Source organism: Fukomys damarensis, unplaced genomic scaffold (assembly GCF_012274545.1).
Source record: "Fukomys damarensis isolate Sample0158 unplaced genomic scaffold, DMR_v1.0_HiC HiC_scaffold_28, whole genome shotgun sequence".
Lineage (NCBI taxonomy): Eukaryota > Metazoa > Chordata > Mammalia > Rodentia > Bathyergidae > Fukomys > Fukomys damarensis.
The window spans coordinates 45749591-45773192 of NW_022900940.1; the positions used below are offsets into that span (position 1 = coordinate 45749591).

At 45.4% G+C, this 23602-nt stretch overlaps 1 protein-coding gene across 25 annotated transcripts in view; it reads right to left on the reverse strand.

Moving 5' to 3' along the window:
- Window positions 1–10690: 10690 nt before the first annotated feature.
- Window positions 10691–23602, reverse strand: part of Cadps (calcium dependent secretion activator) — a 418444-nt gene continuing 405532 nt past the window's right edge. For all 25 annotated transcript variants that reach the window (XM_019204903.2, XM_033756967.1, XM_019204905.2 and 22 more), the window contains 2 exons: window positions 15082–15186; window positions 10691–11896 (listed from right to left, as the gene is read on the reverse strand). In XM_019204903.2, coding sequence (XP_019060448.1) covers window positions 11717–11896; window positions 15082–15186 — 285 coding nt within the window. In that variant the 3' untranslated portion in view covers window positions 10691–11716. The remainder of the gene's footprint in view (window positions 11897–15081; window positions 15187–23602) is intronic.

Here is a 23602-nt window from a genome sequence, read left to right on the forward strand (position 1 = left end):
TTTTTTTTTTTTTTTTTTTGGTTCTATAGTTTCTCACAACCTGGGTTTTGCTGACAGCATCCCTGTGGTGGCAGAGATTTCAAGCCTGGCTTATTAGGATGAGACACTTCTGTCCAGGACATTCCTGCAAGAGTAAATCTTGATGTTTTAAGCCCTGGCCTGTGAACTCCAGGAGCACAAGGCTTGCTCACCCTTGGCCCCTGCTGTCACACTTAGCGCCTGGGCTGCAGGGACACTTGGTCTGCGGTGGAATCAAATGATGGGAAGACTTGTGCTTCTCCTTGTGCTCTTGGCACATGCCGTGAAGCTCCGTTTGGGGCACTGCGGTTTGCAGTACCTGTTTTGCCCCTGTTCCCCTCAGGTGTGTTTGGCATCTAAGGTCAGAGTGGGTCTCCTGTTGGCATAAACTGTGCACCTTCCTCCAATGTGTGGTGGTACCCTCGGAACAAGTAAGGGTCCAGTCACTGATGTGGTTAATGGGCTGACTCACTTTCCATGCCCTAGAGTTCCCAGATATGTCCTGGTGCTTTCTTTCTCCTCGCTGATTATCACCAGAAGAGAAGAAAAGTCCTCTCACACTTTCCCTTGGATGTTGAGAAAATAATTATTTCATTTCCTGAGCAAAATTTTCTGTGGACATCCCCACCCCAGGTCCTCACAGGCAGCGGTGAGGGTGTGCACAGGGATGCAGGAGAGAAACCGGACTTTCTCCAAATGACAACTGGCTTGGGGAATGAGAGGCACCACAGGTCTATCTGCTGTTAACTTGGACTGGAGTTAATATACTTCATTGTGGTATTTTCTTTTGATTTGTGTTTGTAGATTAAGCTTTCAACTAAAGAATATAGAGAAGTCAATTAACACTGGTCAACTATGGGCTTAATAGGTCAGAGCTTTGTGTTTCCAAAGTTTTTGGAGGCAATAGTCCTAATTAGTAACACTTACTTACAGAATTCAAAACATGGTAGTAAGTAGTGAAAATCAAATTTCTTTCCAACCCTAAGTTTTTAGTCTCTCTCTGTTTTGAAAAAAGATCTTGCTATGCAGTCCAGGCTGGCTTCACGTTCTCAGCGGCCCTTCTACCCCAGTCTCCCTCGTGTAGGATAATGGGCCTGTGCCACCTAACCTGCCAATTTCTAGTCTCTTTCCCCAGAAATGGCTAGTAATTTCCTGCTACATACCAGTTCATGTGAGCTTAGAAATTATTAACTATTATTATTATTTCAACAGTGTGACTCTATAAAGCATCTTCAGTCTCATGTTCAGATGAAGTCAGTGAGGCTTGGTGGGTACAGCAGTTAGTGTGGGCCACATGTTTGGCTGAATGGCATCCTGGAAACTTGTAGCTGGCCAGCTGAGGCCCCGGCCCCTGGCTGTTAACGAAAGTTATCCAGATACACAAAAATATGGCATATTGGTACTCTCCAAAATAAACTACAGACTGATTTATAGAATTATTTTGGCCAGTTTGATAGGTCGTGTTTCAAGGATGTGTAAATGCATAGCTTATGCGGTTTGTATAAACAAGGGAAGGAAGGGCTGGGGGTTCATTGTAGAGAGCTTGCTGAGCCTGTGCAATGCTTGGGTTCAACTCCTTGCACCTCAACAGGCAGATGGGCAGATTGAGAGACAGAGACAGACAAAAACATAAATACAAAAAGGAAAGTACTATTCTTGTCTTATAAGGAGATTAGGGTAAGAATCAACGGTAAAGCAAAGAGTGAGATGGGGAAGAGAAAGATCTTCAGCAGAGTTTCTTAGCCTGTGTGTGTGTTTCTATAGACACGTGAATGCACACGCGGCACGGGACCATGGACCTCTTTGGCAGTCTCATAAGCCTGTGGACATGGTCTAAGAATATTGACTTAAAATGAAGACATCCGTAAGAATCCAAGTGTGCTGAGCACACTGATCTATGGTTTTCAAAATCTTAATATGCGATACAGCGGTATACATACTTTTCTCCGGCTCCTCTCTCAGACTTTGGAACTTATTTCTGAAAACTTGTGCCCCTTGACCAATATCCGTGTTTCCTTCTGGCTTCTGATACTCATTGTTCTACTTTCTGCTTCCTCAAATTTGACATTTTTAGATTCCATAGATAAGTGAGATCATGCAGTATTTGTGTCTCTGTCCCTAGCTTATTTCATGTCACATAATATTCAGATTCATTCACGTTGTTGCAAGTGACAAGATTTTCTTCCTCTTTGAAGCTGAGTACGGCCATGCCTGGTTGCACACACCTGTGATCCCAGCACTCGGGAGGCTGAGGCGGGATTGCCCTGAGTTCAAGGCCAGCCTGGGCTACATAAGACCACACCTCAAAAAAAAAGCTGAGTTAGTATCACACACCCACGCACGCATGCCACATGGTCTGTCTGTTCACCCACTGGTGGACACAGAGTTGCTCCTGTGTTTTGGCGGTTGTAATGCTGCAGTGAACACGGGAATGCAGATGCCTCTGGCATACTTCTTTCTTCAGCATTAAACAAGATCTAGGAGCTGCTTTAATTACTGAGGGGCTTGAGAAACACCAATGAGGGCTGAGATAACACATCCACAGTGTAAGGAAATATCCATGGTTACTATTGGTGATGAAACCATAAAGACAGGAACTCTAGTGTGATTTTCAACTCCCTTCCCCTCCACCCTACCCAAGCTCACAGACCTCCGTAGTCCCACGTGGCCCCTCTCCAGGGTACGAACGGTTCCCCGATAGCAGGACCCATGCAGAGGCTGGGGTGATGCTTACTACGGCACCCCACACTGTCACGAGAACTCAGAATTTAATTCTGCATTTTATCTTTCCAGGGTTCTCTCTACTGGACCCTTGAACAGGCAGGTCTACTTAAACTATAATCTTTAAAGTGTTTTTAATTGGGAAAAGTAGTGAACCATCCATGATCAAAATAATCAAACACCACCAAATGTTACGTCCTGAGGAGTCAACTTTTCTGTTTTCTTTCCAGCTTCTACTGAGGCCCCTGTTTGGTCACTGGAAGCTGACAGCCTGGAGGGGCCTGCGGAGGACAGGCTCCTGTGGGCTGGGGGGCAGGCCTATCAGGAACAGTGGAGCCTGGGGCCACTGAAGCAACCACAGGACAGCACTGTGGGCTGCACCCGCTTCTGGAGCTCCCTTCCCACCCCTTTGATAATGTTTCCTGACTGGCTCTCCAGGCAAACACCAACTCTAGAGAAATCCAAATTAAGGCAGTCACGAGGCGGAAGGGGAGATATGGAAGACATTTACTGATTGATGAATGCTTTCCTTCAATACATTAATTTCTATTGAGCTTCACGGTAAAAGGAAAGTAAGAGAATATGAACAAACGTAGACAGTGAATGGATTCCTCTTTAAGGAGCAAAAGTAAATACTACAAAAAGAGGTGGAGAGCCAGTCAGCCTTTCTCAACAACGTGCTGCCCAGTTCACAGCTGACTGGGAACTTTGCTCCGGAAGCAGTGGGACCGCAGCCCTGAACAGCAGCGCCAGCCCCTGGGGCAGTGGCCCAACTGTCCGCTTTGTGATGTGCACAGCCTCGAGGTGCTGCTGGCCCCGAGAGCCTGACCTTTACTGAGCCTTCAGCCGCTGCGCCTTTTTTTGCCTTTTATACGATGAATGCTTTCCATCGTGATAACTCGGCGAACCAATAGCAACAGGTAATGCTTTGGATATTGTTCTGGTCAGTCCCACGCTACAGGTGAGGAAATGCAGGACTCGCAGTGGGGTGACGTTCTCTAGCTCGCATGGTAATGACTGTCACTGGCCACCTGCATGCTGAATCAAGGCCCTCTGGCTCTAGAACTCGGCTCTTAACCTCCCCTCTGTGCAGCTCCTTACCCGTCACGCAGCGCTCTACGAATCCTGCAGTTCCTGGCTTTCATCTTCTTCAGGGCTTACAAGGAATGGTTTGAGCCCCTGACCTTTGCAATAAGAAGATTCAGGACTCAGCCTCCCAAAGAGCATCTTTCTCTGTATATTGGTGTGTGGGGTGGGCACTTGCCTGCTGTCCATGCGCGCTCAGTCCCTCCTTCTGCCTGGCCCTCACCTCAGTTTGTGGAAAGCTGTTTGCTGGGAGAGGCAAGCCTGTGTACATACCAGACTAGTTACAGAGGTTTGGTGATAAAGTGGAATAGAGGCAGCATAAGTTTCTTTCCTTTCTCTTTGGGTGGCAGTGAGGATTAAGCCCAAGGCCTTTGTACTAAATTAGATCCTGTCCTTTTTAGTTAATCTCAAGGCAGAGCCTTGCTGAGTCAGTAAGTTGACTATCCTAGGCTCAAACTTGGGATCCTCCTGTCTCAGCCTCCCAGAGAGCTGGGATTATAGGTGTGTGTCACCATGCCCAGCTAAAAGTGTTTCCTTGCAGTGGAAGAATGTGCCCCAATTGCATTTAAAAATGAAAAAAACCTTTCTGCTTTAGAATCAATGAACTATGGTGTAAGACTTTGCAGGGACCAGCCCACTAGTTGAGCTTAAACCCGACCAAGGGGTGATGAAAAATGAAAAATAAAGAGACACAGAAACAAGGGTCGGGGGCTTGCGTCTCCCTTTGATGTAGAGCCCCACATGACTGGTGCACTTGGCTTTATTCACTCAGACATGGCACGGCACCAGCAATTAGAGTGCCGCAGGATTCACCTGCCTCCCACCTTCACCGTACTTTTCCAGGTAAACAACTTCACCTCAGGTGTTCTTCCCTCTCCCTGCAGCGGTCAGAAGGCTTGACGCCCTCCTCTGCCTCGGTGCTCACAGCATCTTCCCATTGTTCGCCGCAACAGTTGACTAAAAGTTCCAGGAGAAATGAATCAGAGATGGTTTTCCTTGCTGTTCATGCAGAAAGAATGTCATGTCTTTAATTTGGGGATCATTAACCTATTTTAAACTCTTCAGAATCATTTTATCAGAACTACGCAAATACTTTGAGTTTGGAGGAAAAGACTTCTCCTTATTCTGCCAGCAGTCACTTCATAGAAGTTCCACTGTCAGTATCACAAATCCAGAAATGGTCATTTAATTAAATCTCCAAAGAGCTCAAGTTTTCCAGATACATTCCATGTCAATACTCTCCATACGCTCTGGAATTTTTGCTCTATAGTCTTGATTTTTTTTTTTTTAAAAAAGAATACTCTTCAAAGCTAACCAATTGAAGCAAAAAATACTCTGGAGAGGTTCATTATGTCAATGCCATGTTCCAGGAGGTATTTGAAGGCTGAGTGAGGTGTATAATTCAGCTTTTACAACAACATCATGACATCAGAGTTTGAGACGTAGCTATAGCTTCCACATAAGCTGCCCTTTAATTTGCACCAAATATCACAGCATTTGTCTTCTTTTGTTGCCCTTGGTTTCCTTTTAAACACATCCCAGAATTTCCAGCACTGTCTGTGAAATTCGTACTATCTTTAATCACATGCTTCCTGCCTTAAGCAAAGCCTTGTTTATTCTTTGCAATTGTATTCAGCACCCAGGAAAAAAGCCAAGTTGTTTCTGATGGACAGAAGGAAATATGCCAACTTAACCATGTTTACAATTGCTTTTTGCCATCCCGCCATCAGTTCTTAGGAAATAAGAAAGAATCTTTATTTGTGTACTTTTGGCTTATTGTTGCTTTTGCATTTGTCTAATTTGTGATTAATTGTAATCGCTGTGTCCCTCTGCTAGCTGGTGGCGGTGATTAATTTGTTGCTCACTGCTTTTCTTTGACCTTCTGTGTACTGTCATCAGGGTACAGAATTGCTGGCAGATCGCACCCTCATCGGGCTTTTCTTCATGTTTTGTTGGGTTATGGGTGCAGATTTATAACTCTAGATGAGGAGCTTGGTTTCATAAGAAAGAAGACAGATGATAATTTTAGTTTTTAGATGAAGAAGCAAAACAACCTTGAATAAATGATGAATATTGATTTTTTAAAAATTTTGTTTATCGAGAAGTACAGAGTTGTGCATAATTTGATTTCATTTCAGATGTATCTGATGGAAACTGGCCACCAAGAACACACTTATTTTGGGTCTTAAAATATAAATGAAGCGAACTTATTAAAATTTGTGCTTAGGCAGTAATATTATTCCTCCTTGTTTGGTAGAGTTCCTAAAACTCTCACAGAATCCCAAGCTTGGGACAGCGGGACTGCTTACACCTGTGTTAGAAGTTGAGGCCGCTTAGGGGAGGCAGGCAGGTGGGGCCCGGAACAGCTCTCCGCAACTCCGTTGTGATCCTTTTTTAATAGTCAAGAGTATACTGCTGTGCATGTAGTTATGCTTTCTTGATCACGATCATTCACCACGGTGTCTGTCGGATGTTTTCCCATTCGGTCCCAGCAACATTTATTGAGTGTCTGCTGAGTCCTGGGCACCGGACTGGCACACAAAGGGACGCACAACCTCTGACCTCAAGTCGCCGGCTGCGTAGCGGAGAGACAGACACATAAACAGATAACTGTGCCCAGTTGGGCTGTTCCTGGATTTGGGGTGTTTCAGCAATTCTTCAGTCACACATTTTCAGGCAGTCCCCTGGTCACGTCCACAGATGGCTCATTTCCTCCATTCTATTTTGATCCAGTTTACCTTGCTTTGCCTGTTTCTTCCTTGACCAGAGAAATCTCCTTATATTTATCACACTCATTGCTCATGTGCACATCAGACCCATTCCTAAAGTAATACAGAAAGTTTAAATGTGCAGACGTACGTATGATCCTACATTAGTAAGTGCAGAATTTGACTTGCCAAATATTAGGCTCTGATGATCCCCACTTGTGTAAATATACAATACATATGACACACACGTGCATAAGATTTGAACATATTTGAAGGCTTTTTGCCCATCTGTCAGCAGTGGCTCCTTAAGGGAGATGAGTTGGTGGGGAGAAGCTTGAACTTTTTCTCTGTCATTCCACTCTTCGATTTTTTTTAAACTTAAATTTCTTCCAATGTGTGGGGAAAAATAAAAGTTTGGCTAGCTCTTGGCTGTGCAGAGTAACAGACCCAAACTAAAGGAAACGGATACCCTAATTTGACACCTCACCCCTCTTCCTACCCAGATCTCTCCCAAGCCCCTGCACCCGTCTCCAGGAAGCGGCCTCCCATACCCTTAATGCATGGAGCCTCGGCCTGTGTTTTCAGGCGCGCATTGTGTGGCTGCGAATGCACAGGTGAACCTGCCGTCCCTGTCCTCCTCCCTCTCTGACCCTTAGGTCATTTAGTCTGCAGGAGACTTCTTGCCACCCAGTCTCAAGGTCCCAAGAGAAGGTGCTGGGTTGTCCCCTCGGGGTCCTTCCGGGCTGCCCCTGCCGGTAATCCGCGTTTGCGATCCAGGGGAGAGCGGGCAAGCCCGGCCCCCCGGGGGCGGGGGGAGCGGACAGGACACACCTTGAGGACAGCACCTACTGTGAAAGGGCCACGCGTTGCAGGTGGGTGCTGAGCTGAGGGTGGAGTGCGAAAAGGCTTCCCCGGAGAATCTGAGCTAAAAGAGGTTCAGGAGAGGACTCTGGGCCAGAAGGGAGGAAGCGCCGGAGCGCACAGCAGGGAGGGGAAGGGGCGGTGCCGACGGCTGGAGGCGTGGCAAGGTCCCAGCCGGTCCTCGGTCTCAGCAGCTGGGGGAAGGCCTCTCCCCACCCCGCCCCGCCCGAGGGGGGGCAGGGCCTGAAGAAGTCTGGGACTTCCGCTTGGGGCCGACCCGAGGACTCCACCCCTGGTGTGGTCGTTCCCGTCTCCGTTCACTTTGGCACCTTTTCCTCTGGCTTCTTCCCCTTCAGCCTTCAAATGCTCTAGAGTTTTTTTTTTTTTTTTTTTTTTTTTTTTTTTTTTTTTTTTTTTTTTTTTTTTTTTTTTTTTTTTTTTTTTTTTTTTTTTTTTTTTTTTTTTTTTTTTTTTTTTTTTTTTTTTTTTTTTTTTTAAAGGACTGAGGACAAACACGCACTTCACAAAAGCGGCTCTCCAAATTGCCTTTGCAGGGTATTTGTTAAGACAACCGACTCTACTTCTCTTATCAGTGAATTACAATTGTAAACCACCACCCCACTTACCAGAATGGTGAGCACTAAAGACTGATAATACCTTATGTTGCCAAGGATAGGGAACAACAAGGACTCATGTCCTGCTGGTGAGGGTAAGACTGTGTTCACCTTCTGTGCATAACTGGCAGCATCTTCTAAACATAACTTTGCCCTAGGGCCTAGCCAAATGGCCCCAAATGGAAAACAGCATTTTAACATTGATAAATCAATTGTAATATACTCATAGATCAGAGTACCATACAGCAAGCTAGCTAGGCATGGTGGCGTATGCCTGTCATGCCAGCTGCTCAGGAGGCTGAGGCAGGAGGATTGCATGTTTGAGACCAGCTTGGGTGACCTTGCTTATCTCAAAATAAAACAGAAAGGGTTGGAGATGTAGCTCAGTGATAGAGTGCTTGCCTAGCATGTATGAGGCCCTAAGTTTGATCTCCAGTACCACACACACACACACACACACATGCAATAAAAAGTGAACCATAGCTACCCTAATGGTGTAAGGTAGAACAAAAGAAGCCAAATGTGAATATGTCTGGTGTTTGTAATTACATAAAGATTTAAAGTAGGTGAGCTTATCTGTGCTGTTCGAAATCAGGATGGTGGCTACTTCTGGGAGGAAGGGGCAGAGCACGGCAGGCTCACGGCACAGGGCATGCATGCCAGGGCTCTTCAGCACCTTCTGTTTCTTGGCCCCTGACCCATGAGCATGTTTACCTTGTGGCAGTGCATTGAGCTGTGTGCTCAGGATTCCTGTACTTTTTGCATGTATATTAGATTGTAGTAGCATAAATTAAAATGGGAAAAGGAGAAAGCTCATTCACCAAGATCATAAAGAAAAATGCTCCCGATAGCATAGCCGTCTTCTCAGCCTTGTGCAAAGGCAAGGACAGCCCAAGCCTTAGGCTTGCTCGGTGTTCTCTGGCCTCCTCTGACATCACTTCTTGTCCCTTGCCCTCCCTCCATGTTGCCACATGGGGTGGTGGGGGGAGGCTATGGAACAAGATGCTCAGGGGGAGGTGATGGTGGCCTCCTTTTAGGAATCTTGTTTTTTCTGGCCTTGGTTTTGGAGACATATTCTTTTCTGACTTGGTTCTCCTTTGCCTTTTTTTTTTTTTTTTTTTTTTTTTTTTTTTTAATGGTACCAGGGATTGAACTCGGGACCTTGTAGTTGCGAGGCAGGCAGCAGAACCACTGTGCCAAATCTCCAGCCCTCCTTTGCCTTTTGAATTGTACCCTTTGGTTAGTTATATGACCTGCTAACTTAACTCCTCTCCTTGGATCCTGAGCATTTTCTTCTTTTCTCAAACTCTTATATCCTAGGCAGATGCTCCCTCATTATTTTGCACATTTTTGAATTGTTTGTAACAGTTGCAAGAAATATGGTTTCATTTTGCAAACTCAGAATATGGTAAAATATATTTTTTAAAGGTGAAGGGGAAATGGCAGTGGTAGGGGAGGGGAAAGGAATAAATATGAGAAAAAGAAAAAATGGAAACAAAGTCTTTGTAAATAGGGAGGGTGGAGGGGTGAAAGGGAGGGCAGGGGTAAGGGGAAAAAATAAGAACCAAGATGGATCATGTAAAGGTGCAGATTCCCAATGTTGAACGTCATCATATCGTATACCTAAAATGTACCCCCAAAATGCTGGCTTTGCTACTCTGACTTAACTATATTCTGTTGAGCAATCAAACATTTGTCATACTTGAATGGTACTCTCAGCATTTGTATTACCATGTCTTTTCGCTAGTCTCTCTAGACTTGCTTCTGCATGGCGTTGTGGGATGTTTTTTGGCAAGTTGGCTTAACGTTTTGGCCTTAATTTCTTCATCTATGATGAAGATAGTGCTATTCCTGTCTTCTGATGACTGTTAGGAGGCTTAAGTGGTGTAATACCTGCAGAATGCTTGGCACAGAAGAGCTGCTCCATAAATGTGTTCTGATGTCACTCCACTGAGGCCCGGAAGTCTCCCTGATTTGTGCCTGTGTTCCTCAAGGACCGAGGAGGTGGGATGCACTGTCAGGAGAGTCATTTTGTAGAGAACAAGTAGTGAGTGTCCACTCTGCCTGGGCCTCCAGGAAAGCAGTCACTTCCCTAAGATCTCAGACAGCCCACGGAGCGGTCAGCCTGATTTACTGACAGATACAAATGAAGCAAACAAGGCTGCGCATGTTTGATTTCTTTCAAACCTACGCGATTGTACTGCTGACAGGGACTGGGGAGTGAGAAGAGCACTCCATAGCTTAGAGAATCTTGTAAAATGCTTTAACAAATATATAAGAATCATATATAATTGGCACACACTTTGTTTGAATGCAAACACTGCTGTTAGAGTGGTGCTTAAAAACAGTTTGTTGGCCTTCTCTTCGTACAGGAGAAACATTTCTCTCGTTTACACTACTCACTTGCTCAGCAACCCTTATTTATCCTGTAATGCAAGCGTAATCTGCCCAACATGTCCAAATGCCCACAGATCCTGAATTAGTGGAGTCTGAATTAATGGCATTCTGGGCAGTCTCTCACGGAGAACTACAAGCATTTAGAAACAACTCACTCCGATGGCATCAAGAACACTCGAGAAAAATTACCTCTCCCTGCCCTTTCCCCGCTTTCCGCTTCTTATGTTTCAGTTTTGGCTGTCAGAGGCAGAGGAAGACAGACCCAAATGTATATTCTTACGACATGTGAACAGGTATTTATTGAGAAGCCACAGTTTTCCACACTCTCATACCTGTAGGCTTTGTATAAGGCAAAAGCAAGATGGATCCACTACTTTACAGAGGCAGGAGGAGCTCTGCAGCGGGCCCCAGGGCTGCACAGTCACAGACCAGAACGCAAGGTACAGGATGGATATAAAAAGGTGTGGAGCAAAATAATTTCAGTTATGGTTATAATCTACTCAAAGAAATAGCCGTATCTTCTTATAAACACATATATAGTCTAAGGTTGTAATTTAAATATTCAGGTTTTTTTTTTTTTACACACACAGTTATTGAAACATAAAAGCAAAATGTAACATTTAATAGGAAAAACTTTGACAGAAGACAGTTACTCTGCACTGTGCTTGGGGGGGTCAATGGTGACAGGATCGCCCCCTGGCCAGGGCAATAGGAGAAATCAATCCTTTTGTTTTGGCTACATAGATAAATGAGAGGAAGGGGTAACAGGGATACAAGGGGTCTAGTTTCTTTTTTTTGTTTTAGGGGAACAAAAGAACCAAAAGTTGGCTGTTGGAGCCTTGCTTTGGTTTCTCAATAAAAAACAAAGCAGATCTATGTGCTTCAGTAAATTAATTTATTTATATACGCATTAAAATAACTGGCATCCACATACATGAACAAAGAAGTTAAGTCCTCAGCATCCTTGCCCTGACACCCATGTACCATCGACACACACACAGTACCGAGTATGAAGCATCATTACACTTGGCCAAGAATGCGGACCGGCCTCACAGCTGGACTACGTGTTCTCCATGAATGGCATTTAAAGGCTGGTGCTCCATGTTGCTTGTACACATACAGACACAGAAATAAGAAAATCAACTGAAGATCATTTGCTAATCTTGGTACCACATAGCTAAAATGGCAATTGTACTGGTGAACGTCTCGTGGGCATGGCAGTTGACAGAAAGTTCCTAGTGGGGTTCACTAACAGACTAAGGACATGCATTGAGTGCAGGACTCTCCTGGGGACTCCAGGGCCCGCGTGGTCTAGTCATCTTCCTCGTCCTCCTCGTCGCTGTCCTTCATGCTGATCCCCTGTAGGCCCCCACCCTCGCTCACGGATGCCGTGGCTTCCTCCACGGTGAGACGGTTCCGGATGGTCTCGTAAGTCTTGCTGTTGAGGGTGGAATCCAGGACCCCTTGCAATCGGAAATCTCTATAGGTTTTCTAAGGAGGGAAAAGATGCAGTGATCAGGGAGATTGCGTCTCCAGGTGCAGAGGGGAGGACGCGGAGCAGGTGGGCACGTGAGGGGACCTTCAGCTAATGTCCCTCTTCTCAGGGCCGAGTGAAAGGCCACCGTGCTCAGATTTCATTTTGTACTGAAAACTGAGTCTCACTGAGTGACAGACAATGGAGACTGTGACAGGATAAACGGTATTAGATGAGACAAAGTGAAGAACGTAAGTGTGTGTTTATTCAGCTGTGTGGAGGGAAATGTTCCGTAACTGTTTTGGTTCCCTTTTGGTCCGCTCCTCTCTTAGGCTGGTGTAGCATACAGTAACTGACAGGGAGGGGCTGCTCCACACAAAGGATGGGTCAAGTGGTTACAGAAATCAAGTGTGATTTCTGTTGCAGTCTGGTCTTTAGGATTTTTGAGTCTTATAATTGCATGAGCCATATCTCTCTGTCTCATTCACAAGACAGACATATGCATGTTGGTATAGGAAACTTGTTATGGGCAGCAACAGTTACGGGAAAGATGGAGCGCTAATGCCTCATCAATATGTTGCAAGCATGTGACTTGCGTCTCCTCTCCCAGGGAAGGAACTGTATCTATTCCGTTCACAACTTTATGCACTCAGGGAAGAAGTCTGGCTCTTTTTCAAGAGCAACGGTTTGGTATTACTGCACCACAAGTTCTTTCTTTGTTCCCCCAGGCGATTTCTCTCGGATTTCCGTAGGTACCCTAAGGACTGTTTTTTCTAGAAATCTCTTAGTGTTAACTGAACGTGACCAGAAGCATCTGGCTGTTGTCTACTTCATAATTTATTTTTTTCAAAAAGGTCCCTTTCTAACTACAACTCTTCTCATCACACTGCATCTCATTTCAGCTCCTGACTCTGCTGTTTGCCTCTCCTACTGATATAAGGAATTTGACAACAGGGCCAGAGGAGGAATGTTAAGCTATTTCAACGCCACGCCCACCGTTATTTCTAACAGCTCTTTGGGCGCAGTGGTAGAGCAGCAGTCACAGGGCCACCCCTCTGAGGTTAAACCTGAGGTGACCACAGAGAAAGAGTGAACGCAGCCCAACTCTGAAGACTATGGGAAAGAGAACACACGTCCGTGGTGTACGTTTGCGCACTGTTCCGGCGTGATTACGCCTGGTCCCTGCTGCGCTCTTACAAGTACAAGGCACTAAATGATAAGGTCATCCTAACTCATGGACCAAGCTTCAGGCTCTCAAGAGCAGGAAGAAGCCTTGTAGCTGCTTGAACCGTTGCTCCACCCTGACGGGGAAACGCAAGATGCCGATTCAGTGGGGCAGACCAGACGTTAGCTGAAATTTCTGCACTTTTCATTCAGTTCCATGGCAATTCAGAGTAACACAGTTGTTGCCAAGCCAGGATGGGAAAATACAGGTACATGTGCTTGAGCATTCTGCCCTTTATTTCAATTCCAGGATACGACCCTGCGTGCATCCTAACTGGACGCTGATCCTCGAGCCGGGGCCAGCTCCAGCCACCCGTGAATGTTCCTTCCGGGGGGGCTCACCTCATCTTTACCCAGAGCTGGATGAGCGGATACATGCTTGCTGATAATGACTGGATGGGTGGGCATACAGAGCGTCCGCCGAGGGACGAGAGGAAGCCAGACACCCTTGGAAATGTGCTCTGCAGAAAGGGACCTCTGGGCAGTGTGCGTGGTGCTGAGGAGGCGAACTCTGCTTCCTGTCTGCGGTGCAGCTTTAGAGAAGCCGGACTAATTCTAGTGAGAGCGAAGATCCCTTTGGCAGTGACATTTCTGCATCTCGTCTCTGTGGGGTGTGTGTGTGTGTGTGTGTGTGTGTGTGTGTGTGTGTGTGTTTGGCAGAGGATGGAGATTAACTTCCTCTCTGACGTACTTTTTTCTTAATAAAATAGTGCTAATTCTCAACACAGGCCTGAAATATCAGTTATAGGGCGCCAATTTAAACACATTAAAATGGTGTCTTTTTTTCACGTCTACCCGGTAAAGGTCAAATGGAAATTGCTCTTCCCCATGAGCATATTTATACCCAGAAAATGGACTTCAAGTGGTCATGCAGTGCTGAGGGGTCTGCCTTCAGAGGTGAAATGAACACGGGACAGTTCAGCGAGGCCCAGCGTTGGAGTGTGCGCGTTTCTTTTTCAAGAGCTGCTGTATACGGCTGCCTATAACCTTTCCTAGGTAGATGCTTTGTGAGGTCAAATGCAGACGATAATGACTCTCCTTAATTACACACACCGGAAGGGTAATGGGTCTTAAGTCAGCCCTGGGGTGGGGAGCAACTTCAGGGGGATGGTGCCAGTCCAGGGCACTGTGAACTGCGGTGAGGCCGTGTGGGGGAGACTGCAGGCAAACTGTTAGGAAACAGATATCGAGCTGTGTAGATGGTTAGAATTATTTTAAAGGGAGACTTTGCGCATCAAATAGGAGTTCTGCACATGAATGTTATAAAATCCTCCACAGTGAGGCATCAAATGGAAACTGAAATGATCAAAAACGTATTTACCCCCTCTGTGATCTTATCATTTCATGTAAACCACTGAGAATTCACACTGAAATAATTATCATTAGTCCAACGCGCGCACAGAAGAACAGGGAAAAAAGCTACTTTCAGGGTATGTTATCTCACCTTTGTGATCCTTTACATTTGATTGTATACAGGCATTGTAAGAGAAACTACTTCAATTAACTATGAGAACAATATTGATTTACATTCTGACAGTGATCACAGGACATGTTTAGAAATAGCTGAAAGTAAGTATTTCCACTGAGTCAATTGTGACAAAATTTTATTTAATTAAACCATAAATGAAATTGGTAATTTATGTGATTAGCATAATGACACCAAAAGCCAGCTTTTGAAAGTCTAATGCAAAGGGTATGATGGCCTTTGTGGTGTTTTTTGCAAGGCAAATAAAGTATTTTTTTCTATCTGGGTAAAGATATAAAATTCCTTTTTATTGAAGTTTTTTTTGATGTGTAAGAAATGAACCAGGCATCGCCAAGAGATTTAGAGTTTTTGTCTTATAGGAGACGCTCTTCTAGAAATCCCTATTGGCCATGTAAACAAATACTCTTTTTGTTAAGGATGCCCTGTGGCTTGCCAATGAAGTGTATTTCAGTAGGCTATTTGCAAAAAAGAGAAATAATTCTTGCTTTTTACCTTTACCATCCTAATTAGTGTTTTCAACTGATATATGTGAAGCTGCAGGTCCATCCGGTCCGTCAGCCAGGTACAGATGACGTTCATGGAGCTGTTGTACCATTGCTGAAAAAGAGATAAAAGTTCTCCAGCCAACACATCATGGATCTTAGGAGGGCAGAGGGACTGGGCCACATCTGAGCTCCCCCTTCTGTTCCAGGAAGAGACAAAACGGCTCATGAGCGTTTGAGAGCACAGAGATCATGACCATTAATTTACACAAAACCACAAGGTGTTGGGTCGGTCCAAACGAGAGCAGTCTGGACTTGAAATCGAACATAAAACACCTGTACCCTAGACATTTTGGATACAGCCCATTCCTAGAGACCGTCTTTAGCTTTTGTCTCTTTTTGTAATTGGCTAATTTCACTCAGCTGAGATTCCAGGCGGTGCTGATTTCCTAAGGCCATCATCTCCTGTGCCCAGGCTGGGTGCTTCTCTACCTAATAAGTGTGCACTGCCACTTACCTTTTCAGTCCTGGCCCTTATCTACTAAGTGCAGTTCTGGGAGTCAGACTGAGAGCCTGAGGGATGGAGGAGGACATTTTCCTTCCTTTGCCCGACTGGGATGTTCCCCATGAAGACAATGTGCGAGGGTTTCACTTTAAGGGCCAAACTGTACTCTGGGCAGCTTACGTGCCCTTACATTGGTTGTGCAATCTGTTTTAATCTTAACACCAAAAAATTATGGGAGATGAGAGAGAGAAAAAAACCATCTACAAATGAGCTCATTTCAAGCTGTTGAAATCATACTTCCCCTTAAGGGGGTTAAATTTTGCTTCATGTCTGTGAAAAATGCTTGAAGCGGTGTCACTTTAGACTGCCACCCCTGTGGCGCAGGAAGTCTCTGGTGCAGGATAATTTTGCAGTACTGCTCATATATTCAGAAATCTCACTCACAGACATATGAACAGTGTTATGAAGTGTCAGGATAGGAAAAAAATCTAATCTTTTAAACTTCTCCAGGTTTCATTACGCTCCGCTGCATAAACCAAACAATTTACAAATAAAATGAAAAGGTGTGGATGGTCCTGTATATTTTTATTTATAGGGCATCTGTATGAACTGTGCACAGGGAAGATGCAAAAAGAGGTGGTTAGAGCACTGAGATGAGGCATCCTCTCATGCTAACCAATACACACATGCACACGCACGCACGCACACACACATCGCACACCAGTGGGGATTCGCAAACCATAAATAAAAACATGTTTCTGATGGTAACTCCACCCTTTCTCACCTAAAGATCATCCAAAATCAGTTTATGCCTAACACTCACAGTTTTTCTGAAGCCTTGTTTCTGACTTAATTTCTTTAAAAAAAATTAATTTGGGTTTTTACTTGCAAGGTAGAACTGCCAAGTTTCACCTTGCGCGCAGCGACACAGTCTCAGCCATGGTGTACAGCAGCCCTCTCTGCAATCTCCCCATCGAGGCTCCTTCCTCATCGGAGCCAACCGTGGCTCTCCTTGGAGCCCAGCCGCCACGGAGACCACACACCCGAGCGAGGCAGCGCTGCAGCCTCGCAGCCAGCGCCTGCTCTTTTAAAGATCATGGAGGCGAAACCGTTGGATTCAGGAGCCTTCTGTCCCTCCTCAGGGAGCGGGTGGCGGGAGGGGGGCGGCGGGAGAAAATCTTCCGGGGAGGTGGAGTTCACACCGCGCAGAGCGGACAGCTAGGGTCAAGCTGCTCCAGGCATGGACAGGTTTTCCCCTCTAGGGGTGAGAATATTTTACTGAAACTTTTTTTGGGGTAGTAGTTGTTGACGGGAGGTGTTTTTAGCACCTCCTGCCATAGGGTTCTGGAACGTTTGCTGCCACTGCATCTGGGTTTGGTGAAGAGGGTCCAGGAAGAGAACTGTGTTCCTGCAGCCTCACCTTACTCGCGGCAGTCGAGGCCTCTCCTGTGCTTGCCCTGGGCCTCAAGTTCCACATTTCCTGGCCGCGTCCGATGTGCCATCCGAGGGGTCAGAATCAAGTTTGAGAGCCCGGAGCAACCTCCCCTTGTCCCCAGCGCCTGGGGTTGGAAGATGACCTGCAAGCAGCCCTGGTGACCTCCTGGCCAACCTACATGCTGCAGGCCTCATGATGAGCACAGCCTCAGGGTACAGAAGAGGAGTGCAGCAGTCTGGCTTCTCGGCAGAGGTGGCATTTTGCTTTGGCTGTGACAACAGGCAAACCGGCGCTGGCTTCCGTCACTGCCAACCAGCCTTGTGCAGCGTGCCTTTTTCTCTTCGCTGAGAGACGTGCCACCTTTCAGGAAAAAATAGCAGCCCCTCCACTTTATGTAGGCAGTTTCCACTTCTGCAAGTGGCTTTTAAATAGTAAAAAATACAATGAAAGTACAAATAAAAAGGTAGTGCACTATCAACAGTCTCGCTGCGGAGGGAGGGAGGCAGGAAGTGCGTGCAGCGAGGGCTCGTGCATCCGCCTAGGGCCCCCCCAGAGCAGGAGCACCCTGGAACATCCATGCTTTTCCTCCTGGATCTCACATCTAGCAAAAGAAGTGTAAAAAATGTATGATGCCCCATTGGCTACACATCGAAAGAGGCAAAAGGGAGTCAGTCACTCTGTTCCAAACCTTATGCTCAGTAGATTAAGTTGGAGGCACTTTTGGATGCTGCACAGCACTAACTTGGTTTTTCAGAAAGGCGCTTAAAGGCATTTGGATGTCAGAGAAAGCGGGAGGCATCGCCTTCTAGAACTTTAAAGTGTTAGAGGTGGAAGGGATCCTCCATCTTACCCTTTGGAGAGGAGGAAACAAAGGCTCAGAGATGTGACTCTCCCAAGGTCACACGCACAGTGGCTCCAGAATCAGCAGCCACTGGGGCGAAACAGCTCAGTGACCACCTGACTCCTCCTAGTCAGATGTATCTGTGTGCTGACCCCAAGAGCTGAGCGGGCATTACTTCCTACCACTACATCCAGGGCACCAGGGTGAGCTAGGAACAGGCCATGGTGGAGGCTCTCACACCACGGAGATTGGCAAACTCACAGCCACGGCTTCTCCCTCCCAGGAAGCCAGCCATTACATTTATCAGCGTATTACTGGTTGTTCCTGCTCTTTCTCAGGGGGCCCACAGTTCTTATTAATCAGGTTGCTTTATTTGAGATCGATGCTAATGCAGCAGATTTGTTATGGTTCTTCAGAAGAGGAAATTCATCAAACATTTTAAGTTCGCCCCATTTTGTTTTGTCTTGGATTTAGCTGTGCCTTTTCTGGAGTCACCCTAACACCTGGGCAGTAAATGTACCCTCAAGATACCAGCAGTGAGAGCACATGGTGCGTACTCAAGGGAGTCGTGACTCTTTGGCTGCCTCCCTTAATTCAGGAATATGAATTCGAGACTGCCTAAGTAAGATTACTTTAGTCTGAAAAAACGTAAGACAAAGGAAATCCACAGTGGTCTGGCTCCTTTGAAATCTATTCCCAGGGATCATGTGGAGACTTCTGTTTTGGAATCCAAAGGGAAACCTATCACAGCCGTGAGCCGTTTTGGGGCTCTTGGGAAGTGGGGAACCTCTCCACTAGCTGCAACCAGATCTGAAAGATCTATTTAAAAAGAGCCAGGAGGCTCATTAAACACTTTGCCATTCAATTCTTTCCTACTTTCTGTTATGTACTGGTTAAGAGCACAAGCTCTAAAATACACCAGAGTTTGTGATCTTGAGCAAGTTACTTACAGCCTTAAGACGACTCAGTTTCCTGATGAAAATAGGAACGAATCAGTCTTTCACTGGCTTTCTCTAACGAGTACACGAAATGCTGGTGCAGCACCCATTAACAGTGCTTGGCAGGTTACAAGGCTACTACGACTAATACTGGCTGCTTCTGCCACCTCCACCACCACCCTCACCTCCTCCACTGCAACCACCGTTCTCTCTCAGTTCTTTTTGTTCTCCAACAAAGAGATTTAAGAAAAGGGAGAAAACAGACTGGATAGCCAGGGAGAGCCACGTGGGGTGGAGGAAACAACTTCTATTGGAATATCTCTGGAACTGCGTACAGAAGCCTTACATAACACAGGGATAACTCTCAGCAGTAAGGTCCCTTTGGGAAGTTGTTTTGTAGTAGGTCATCGCACAGACCTGCACGATGATCTTGGGTGCACACAGCACATTTAAACTGTACTGATCTAGACTGAAGTCTTGGGTGAAAAGGATTCAGACCAAGAATAAGTGATTTCTCAAGCTCTGTGGGGATGAGTAGAACTTCAGCCTGGGTTGGCTGCTTATTAGGGGGATAATCTGAAGCAAACTGCTTAACTCTGACCTTCAGTCTCCTCTTGGGGTCAATGCCAGTACCTGCTTCATAGGATTACTGTGAACAGTGAAAGAGACGACTTCGTAAAGTGCCAAGTAGAATGACTGTTGCATAGTAAGTACTCAGTAAAAATTTACCACTGTTGCTACTCTCAGAAACAGAGCAGACATACTTTAAGGTTAAAGCTCAAAAGATGTTTTCTCGTAATTACTATGCAGACAGGATCCCATCACACATTCTTCCCTCAAATGTACTGCTTCGCAGACGGCAGCCCTGATACACACGATGCGTCTTTGTAACGTCGGGTCCACGTCCCTGGGGACTAGGGAGGGGCAGTGAGGCAGGTCATTCAAGAGCACAATCAAATGCCAACTTCCATTAACATTTTGATAGTTCATTCATCATGAATTTTTTGGAATTAATTTTGATTTTTTGAAATACTGTGTCAAAGTATTGTCTTGTTTTGTTTTTGTTTGGCACCAGGGATCAAACTCGGGATTCCATGCTTGCCAGGCGGGCACTCCTCCCCATTTTGCAGTCAGGAAGTGACTTATTCACTTCTCAGAGTCCTTGCCCTAGGATTCACCTGAAACTTTCTCTCCTGGAAACAAGCAGGACTGGAGATTGGATGATTAATTAACACCTCACTGGTCCATGAAGGGTTTGCAGATGATGGGCTCTTGCCTAGATCTGGCAGTTTCCATCAGCAGCATAGCGTGTAGCCCTGCCGTCAGCACCACCAGCATGGACTCGGGGTGGGGCTGGGGGTTCGGAATCTGAGCTCTCTGCCTGGCCTTTGACTTGCCATCCTCCAGCCTCTGCCTCCCAAGGAGCCTGCAGCGTGCCTGGCCTCAGTCTGCACTCTTGACTCCAGCATCGTGATATGAATTTATGTCCTAAACAGACATTGTTATTAATGGGATGTTTGTTTTCAGAACAAGACGCAAGTCACAGGTGAGTGGCAACAGAAACAAAGAACACACACTAAAAAGAGATGCTCACTGTGTTCCCTTATACTTACATCACAGAGGCAATTTATCTCCTTAACTTGTGCCAACCTCTGTCTGACCACATCATTCTATAAAATTTTAGAGTTTCCTGTTTTCAACAAGGTACAGGATTCCTAATAAATTAACCCCCTCACACAAAGTAGGTACAGTTATTCATAATTGTCACTTTTCTCAACAGACAAGGCCTGCACAAAACATACTACAAGCAAGCTTGATCATGGAACTCCTCACAGGTTGGCCCTACGAACCTGATTTGCGGAAGAGAGAAAAGGGCACACAACGTCGAAGGACAGGTCAGGTTTGAATTTGGTTATTTACCATCAAATCTGTACACGTCATCGCATTCAACTCAATACTTGAATAAGCAAGGAATTGGCTATACAGAAGCTGCTGTAGTCCTAGATGTCTTCACAGTGAGTTTTCCCTTCTGACGTTGTCTAAGGAGTAGAACAATACTGTTGAATTTCAGAGTCCTGTGTTTGGTCGGAGTGCAAATGAATCTACATTTTATGACCTTATAAAGTATCTAAGCAGAGTGTGGAAATTTTGGGGCATTCCAAAAATTGAGAAAACCACTCAGTGACTTGAAAGAACTGGTGGATGAGAGTCAACCATTGCCTACTTGTTTTTTTTCAGTACTGGGGATTGAATTCAGGACCTTGCCCTTGCAAGGCAGGCACGGCTCTACTGAGCCCATTGTCTACTTTTTTGGGCTGTGCTAGGGCCTCAAACATGCTAGACAAATGCTGTACCACTGTACTACATACCCAAGCCCTCATTTTATTTTGAGACAAGGTCATGGTAAGTTGCTAGGTGGGCCTTGATGATGATCCTCCTCCCTTGGCAGCCTGAATAGGTGGGATTACAGGTGTGCACCACCATGCCTTGCCTGTTGCTTACTCTTAAAGGAGATGACTAGAAAAAACTTTGATAGGGCTGAGATGTGCCATTTCTTGCTAGAATTCACCATTTTTCTTCTCTCCTATTATCCTACCTTCTCTGCTTGTTTTATGTTGCCCACTCCACCATTGCTAGTGGCAGAAATTTCTAACCATGGGTAAAGAAAAACAACTTGAAAAAACAGTGGTTTGACTTTTCTTCACAGCTTTAGAGAAAGAAAAGTTACAACATCTACCAAAATTTAGTTCTCAAAATCAGACATAATGAGCTGTAAAATTTTCAGCAAAAAAAGAGGGCAAAATAGTAGTGACTTTTAGCATCAGAGGAAAAATCTGTCTTAGGAAGTTAAAGGCATCACCAGAAAGAGTTAGAACCAATTTTAGGCAAAGTCACAAGCCCATTGAGAATAGTCCAGTGCAAAACTCAGTTCTTTTGTCTTGCCTATTTCCCTAAAGAAAACTTGTATTGACATATGCATGCATACTGTACAGTATCACTCGTAGCAAAACACACACACACACACACACACACACACATACATACACACACACATACACACGGTATGTTGCCGCACACCTTTAATTGAGGATGATATTTAGCCCAATATCAGATGCTCTTTAAAAACTTTAGGTATTTGGGGGCTGGGGATTTCGCTCAGTGGTGCTGCCACCTGCCTGGCAAGCACAAGGACCCAAGTTCAATCCCTGATACCAGAAAAAACAAAACAAAACAAAACAAAAAACAACTTTAGGTATTTGGTCCAAAGACTGGTAAACATGCCATGCACAAATATACAACTTCACTCACCTTTACCAAATAAAAACTGTGACTGTCGAATCTAGCTTTGGCTGAGTGATAGTTTAAACTCACTAGGAACTGCACTGTATTACTGTTGCTTCATTTCTAGCTATGAATTTCTTTTGGAATCGGTATATTCAAGCCACATACGCCAGGAAGGAAAAGCACAAAATGCCTGGGTAGTTCAGAGCTGAACTCTAAACAGTGCTATAATTGAGCATTACTGCCCACAGCTTCCCATGAGGAAACTGAGACTCACAAAGTGCTCTGGTAACCGGGTAACAGATGGAGTAGGACTCAAATGTCTGAGGGCAGCAAGTGGCTAACAGAATCTTTGTGCCTCAGTTTCTTCATCCAGTGAGCAGAGATAATAATAAAGCCTGTGGGGTTGTTGTGGGAGATTAGGTGTGTTACTATGTGTAGAGTGCTTACAACAGTGCCAGGCACTTATGGTGCTGAGCATTAGCTGTTATTCTAAGAGCCAAGCTGTTTCACCCTGCTTCCCAAGTAAGAAATCAGATCGCCCTAAATGTGAGCTATTCAGAATTGCATGAAACTTCTGAGTAGCCAAACTGATAATCTGGTAACTGCTTGGTAAGCAACCTGTGTTTCAGGGCTGGAGGACTAGTGTCTAAAGTACCCTTTCTCCAACTCAATTCTGCCACACATCAGAACAGGTGGCTCTGATGAACAAATGACACTCTGCTGGCCAAGAATCAAACAGGAAAATAATACCTTGACCACACCCATGTGACTAAGCTCTTCACTTTGTTTTTGGTGACAAGTGTGATTTATTATTAGCTAGAAAACAATTCTCACAACCCATTTTAATTGGTGCATTGGGACACTGTAATAAAATATTTTGCATTGGGAGTTTCCAATGCATTATTTCTTCCTTACAATTTGGGTAATTTAGGAGCCTGTGAAAAGCATCGTCCAGGGTTTCTTTGCATTTCTACCGAAGTACTCACTACTTTGTAAGCCTAAGCCACAATCCCATTGCCCCGTGGGTCCGTCGGGTCTAAACATCACCAGGGATCTGGTTCTAGGCTTCAAAGAGTCAGAGGGGCATAGCAGAGAGACTCTGGCTTGTGCAGGCTACCTCTGCCAGGCGGGCTGGGCACTGATCCACCCATGCTGCTCCCAGCAGCCTCAGGATTCACCAAAGCTCCACAAGGGCACCTTACCCGAATGCTTTCCGAAGTGGGGACGCCACTGAAATAGGTCCTTCTGCCTAAGCTGAGTGTTGATGTAGTGGAAATAAGGACCAAAACATATAATAGATATTGGGAAATGGGAAGAAAATGTTCAAATGGGAAGAGGAACAAGGGAGGGGGTGGGAAAAGAAAAAGGGAGGAAAAAAGAATAGAAGGGAAAAAAGGAAACAAAAGTTTTGTGAATAAGAAGGGGAGGAGGGGTTGAAGGGAAGGGAGGGGAATGGGCAAAAAAGAAGCACAAGATATACCTTGTACAGGTGCAGATTCTCTTTGATGAATGATATATATATATATA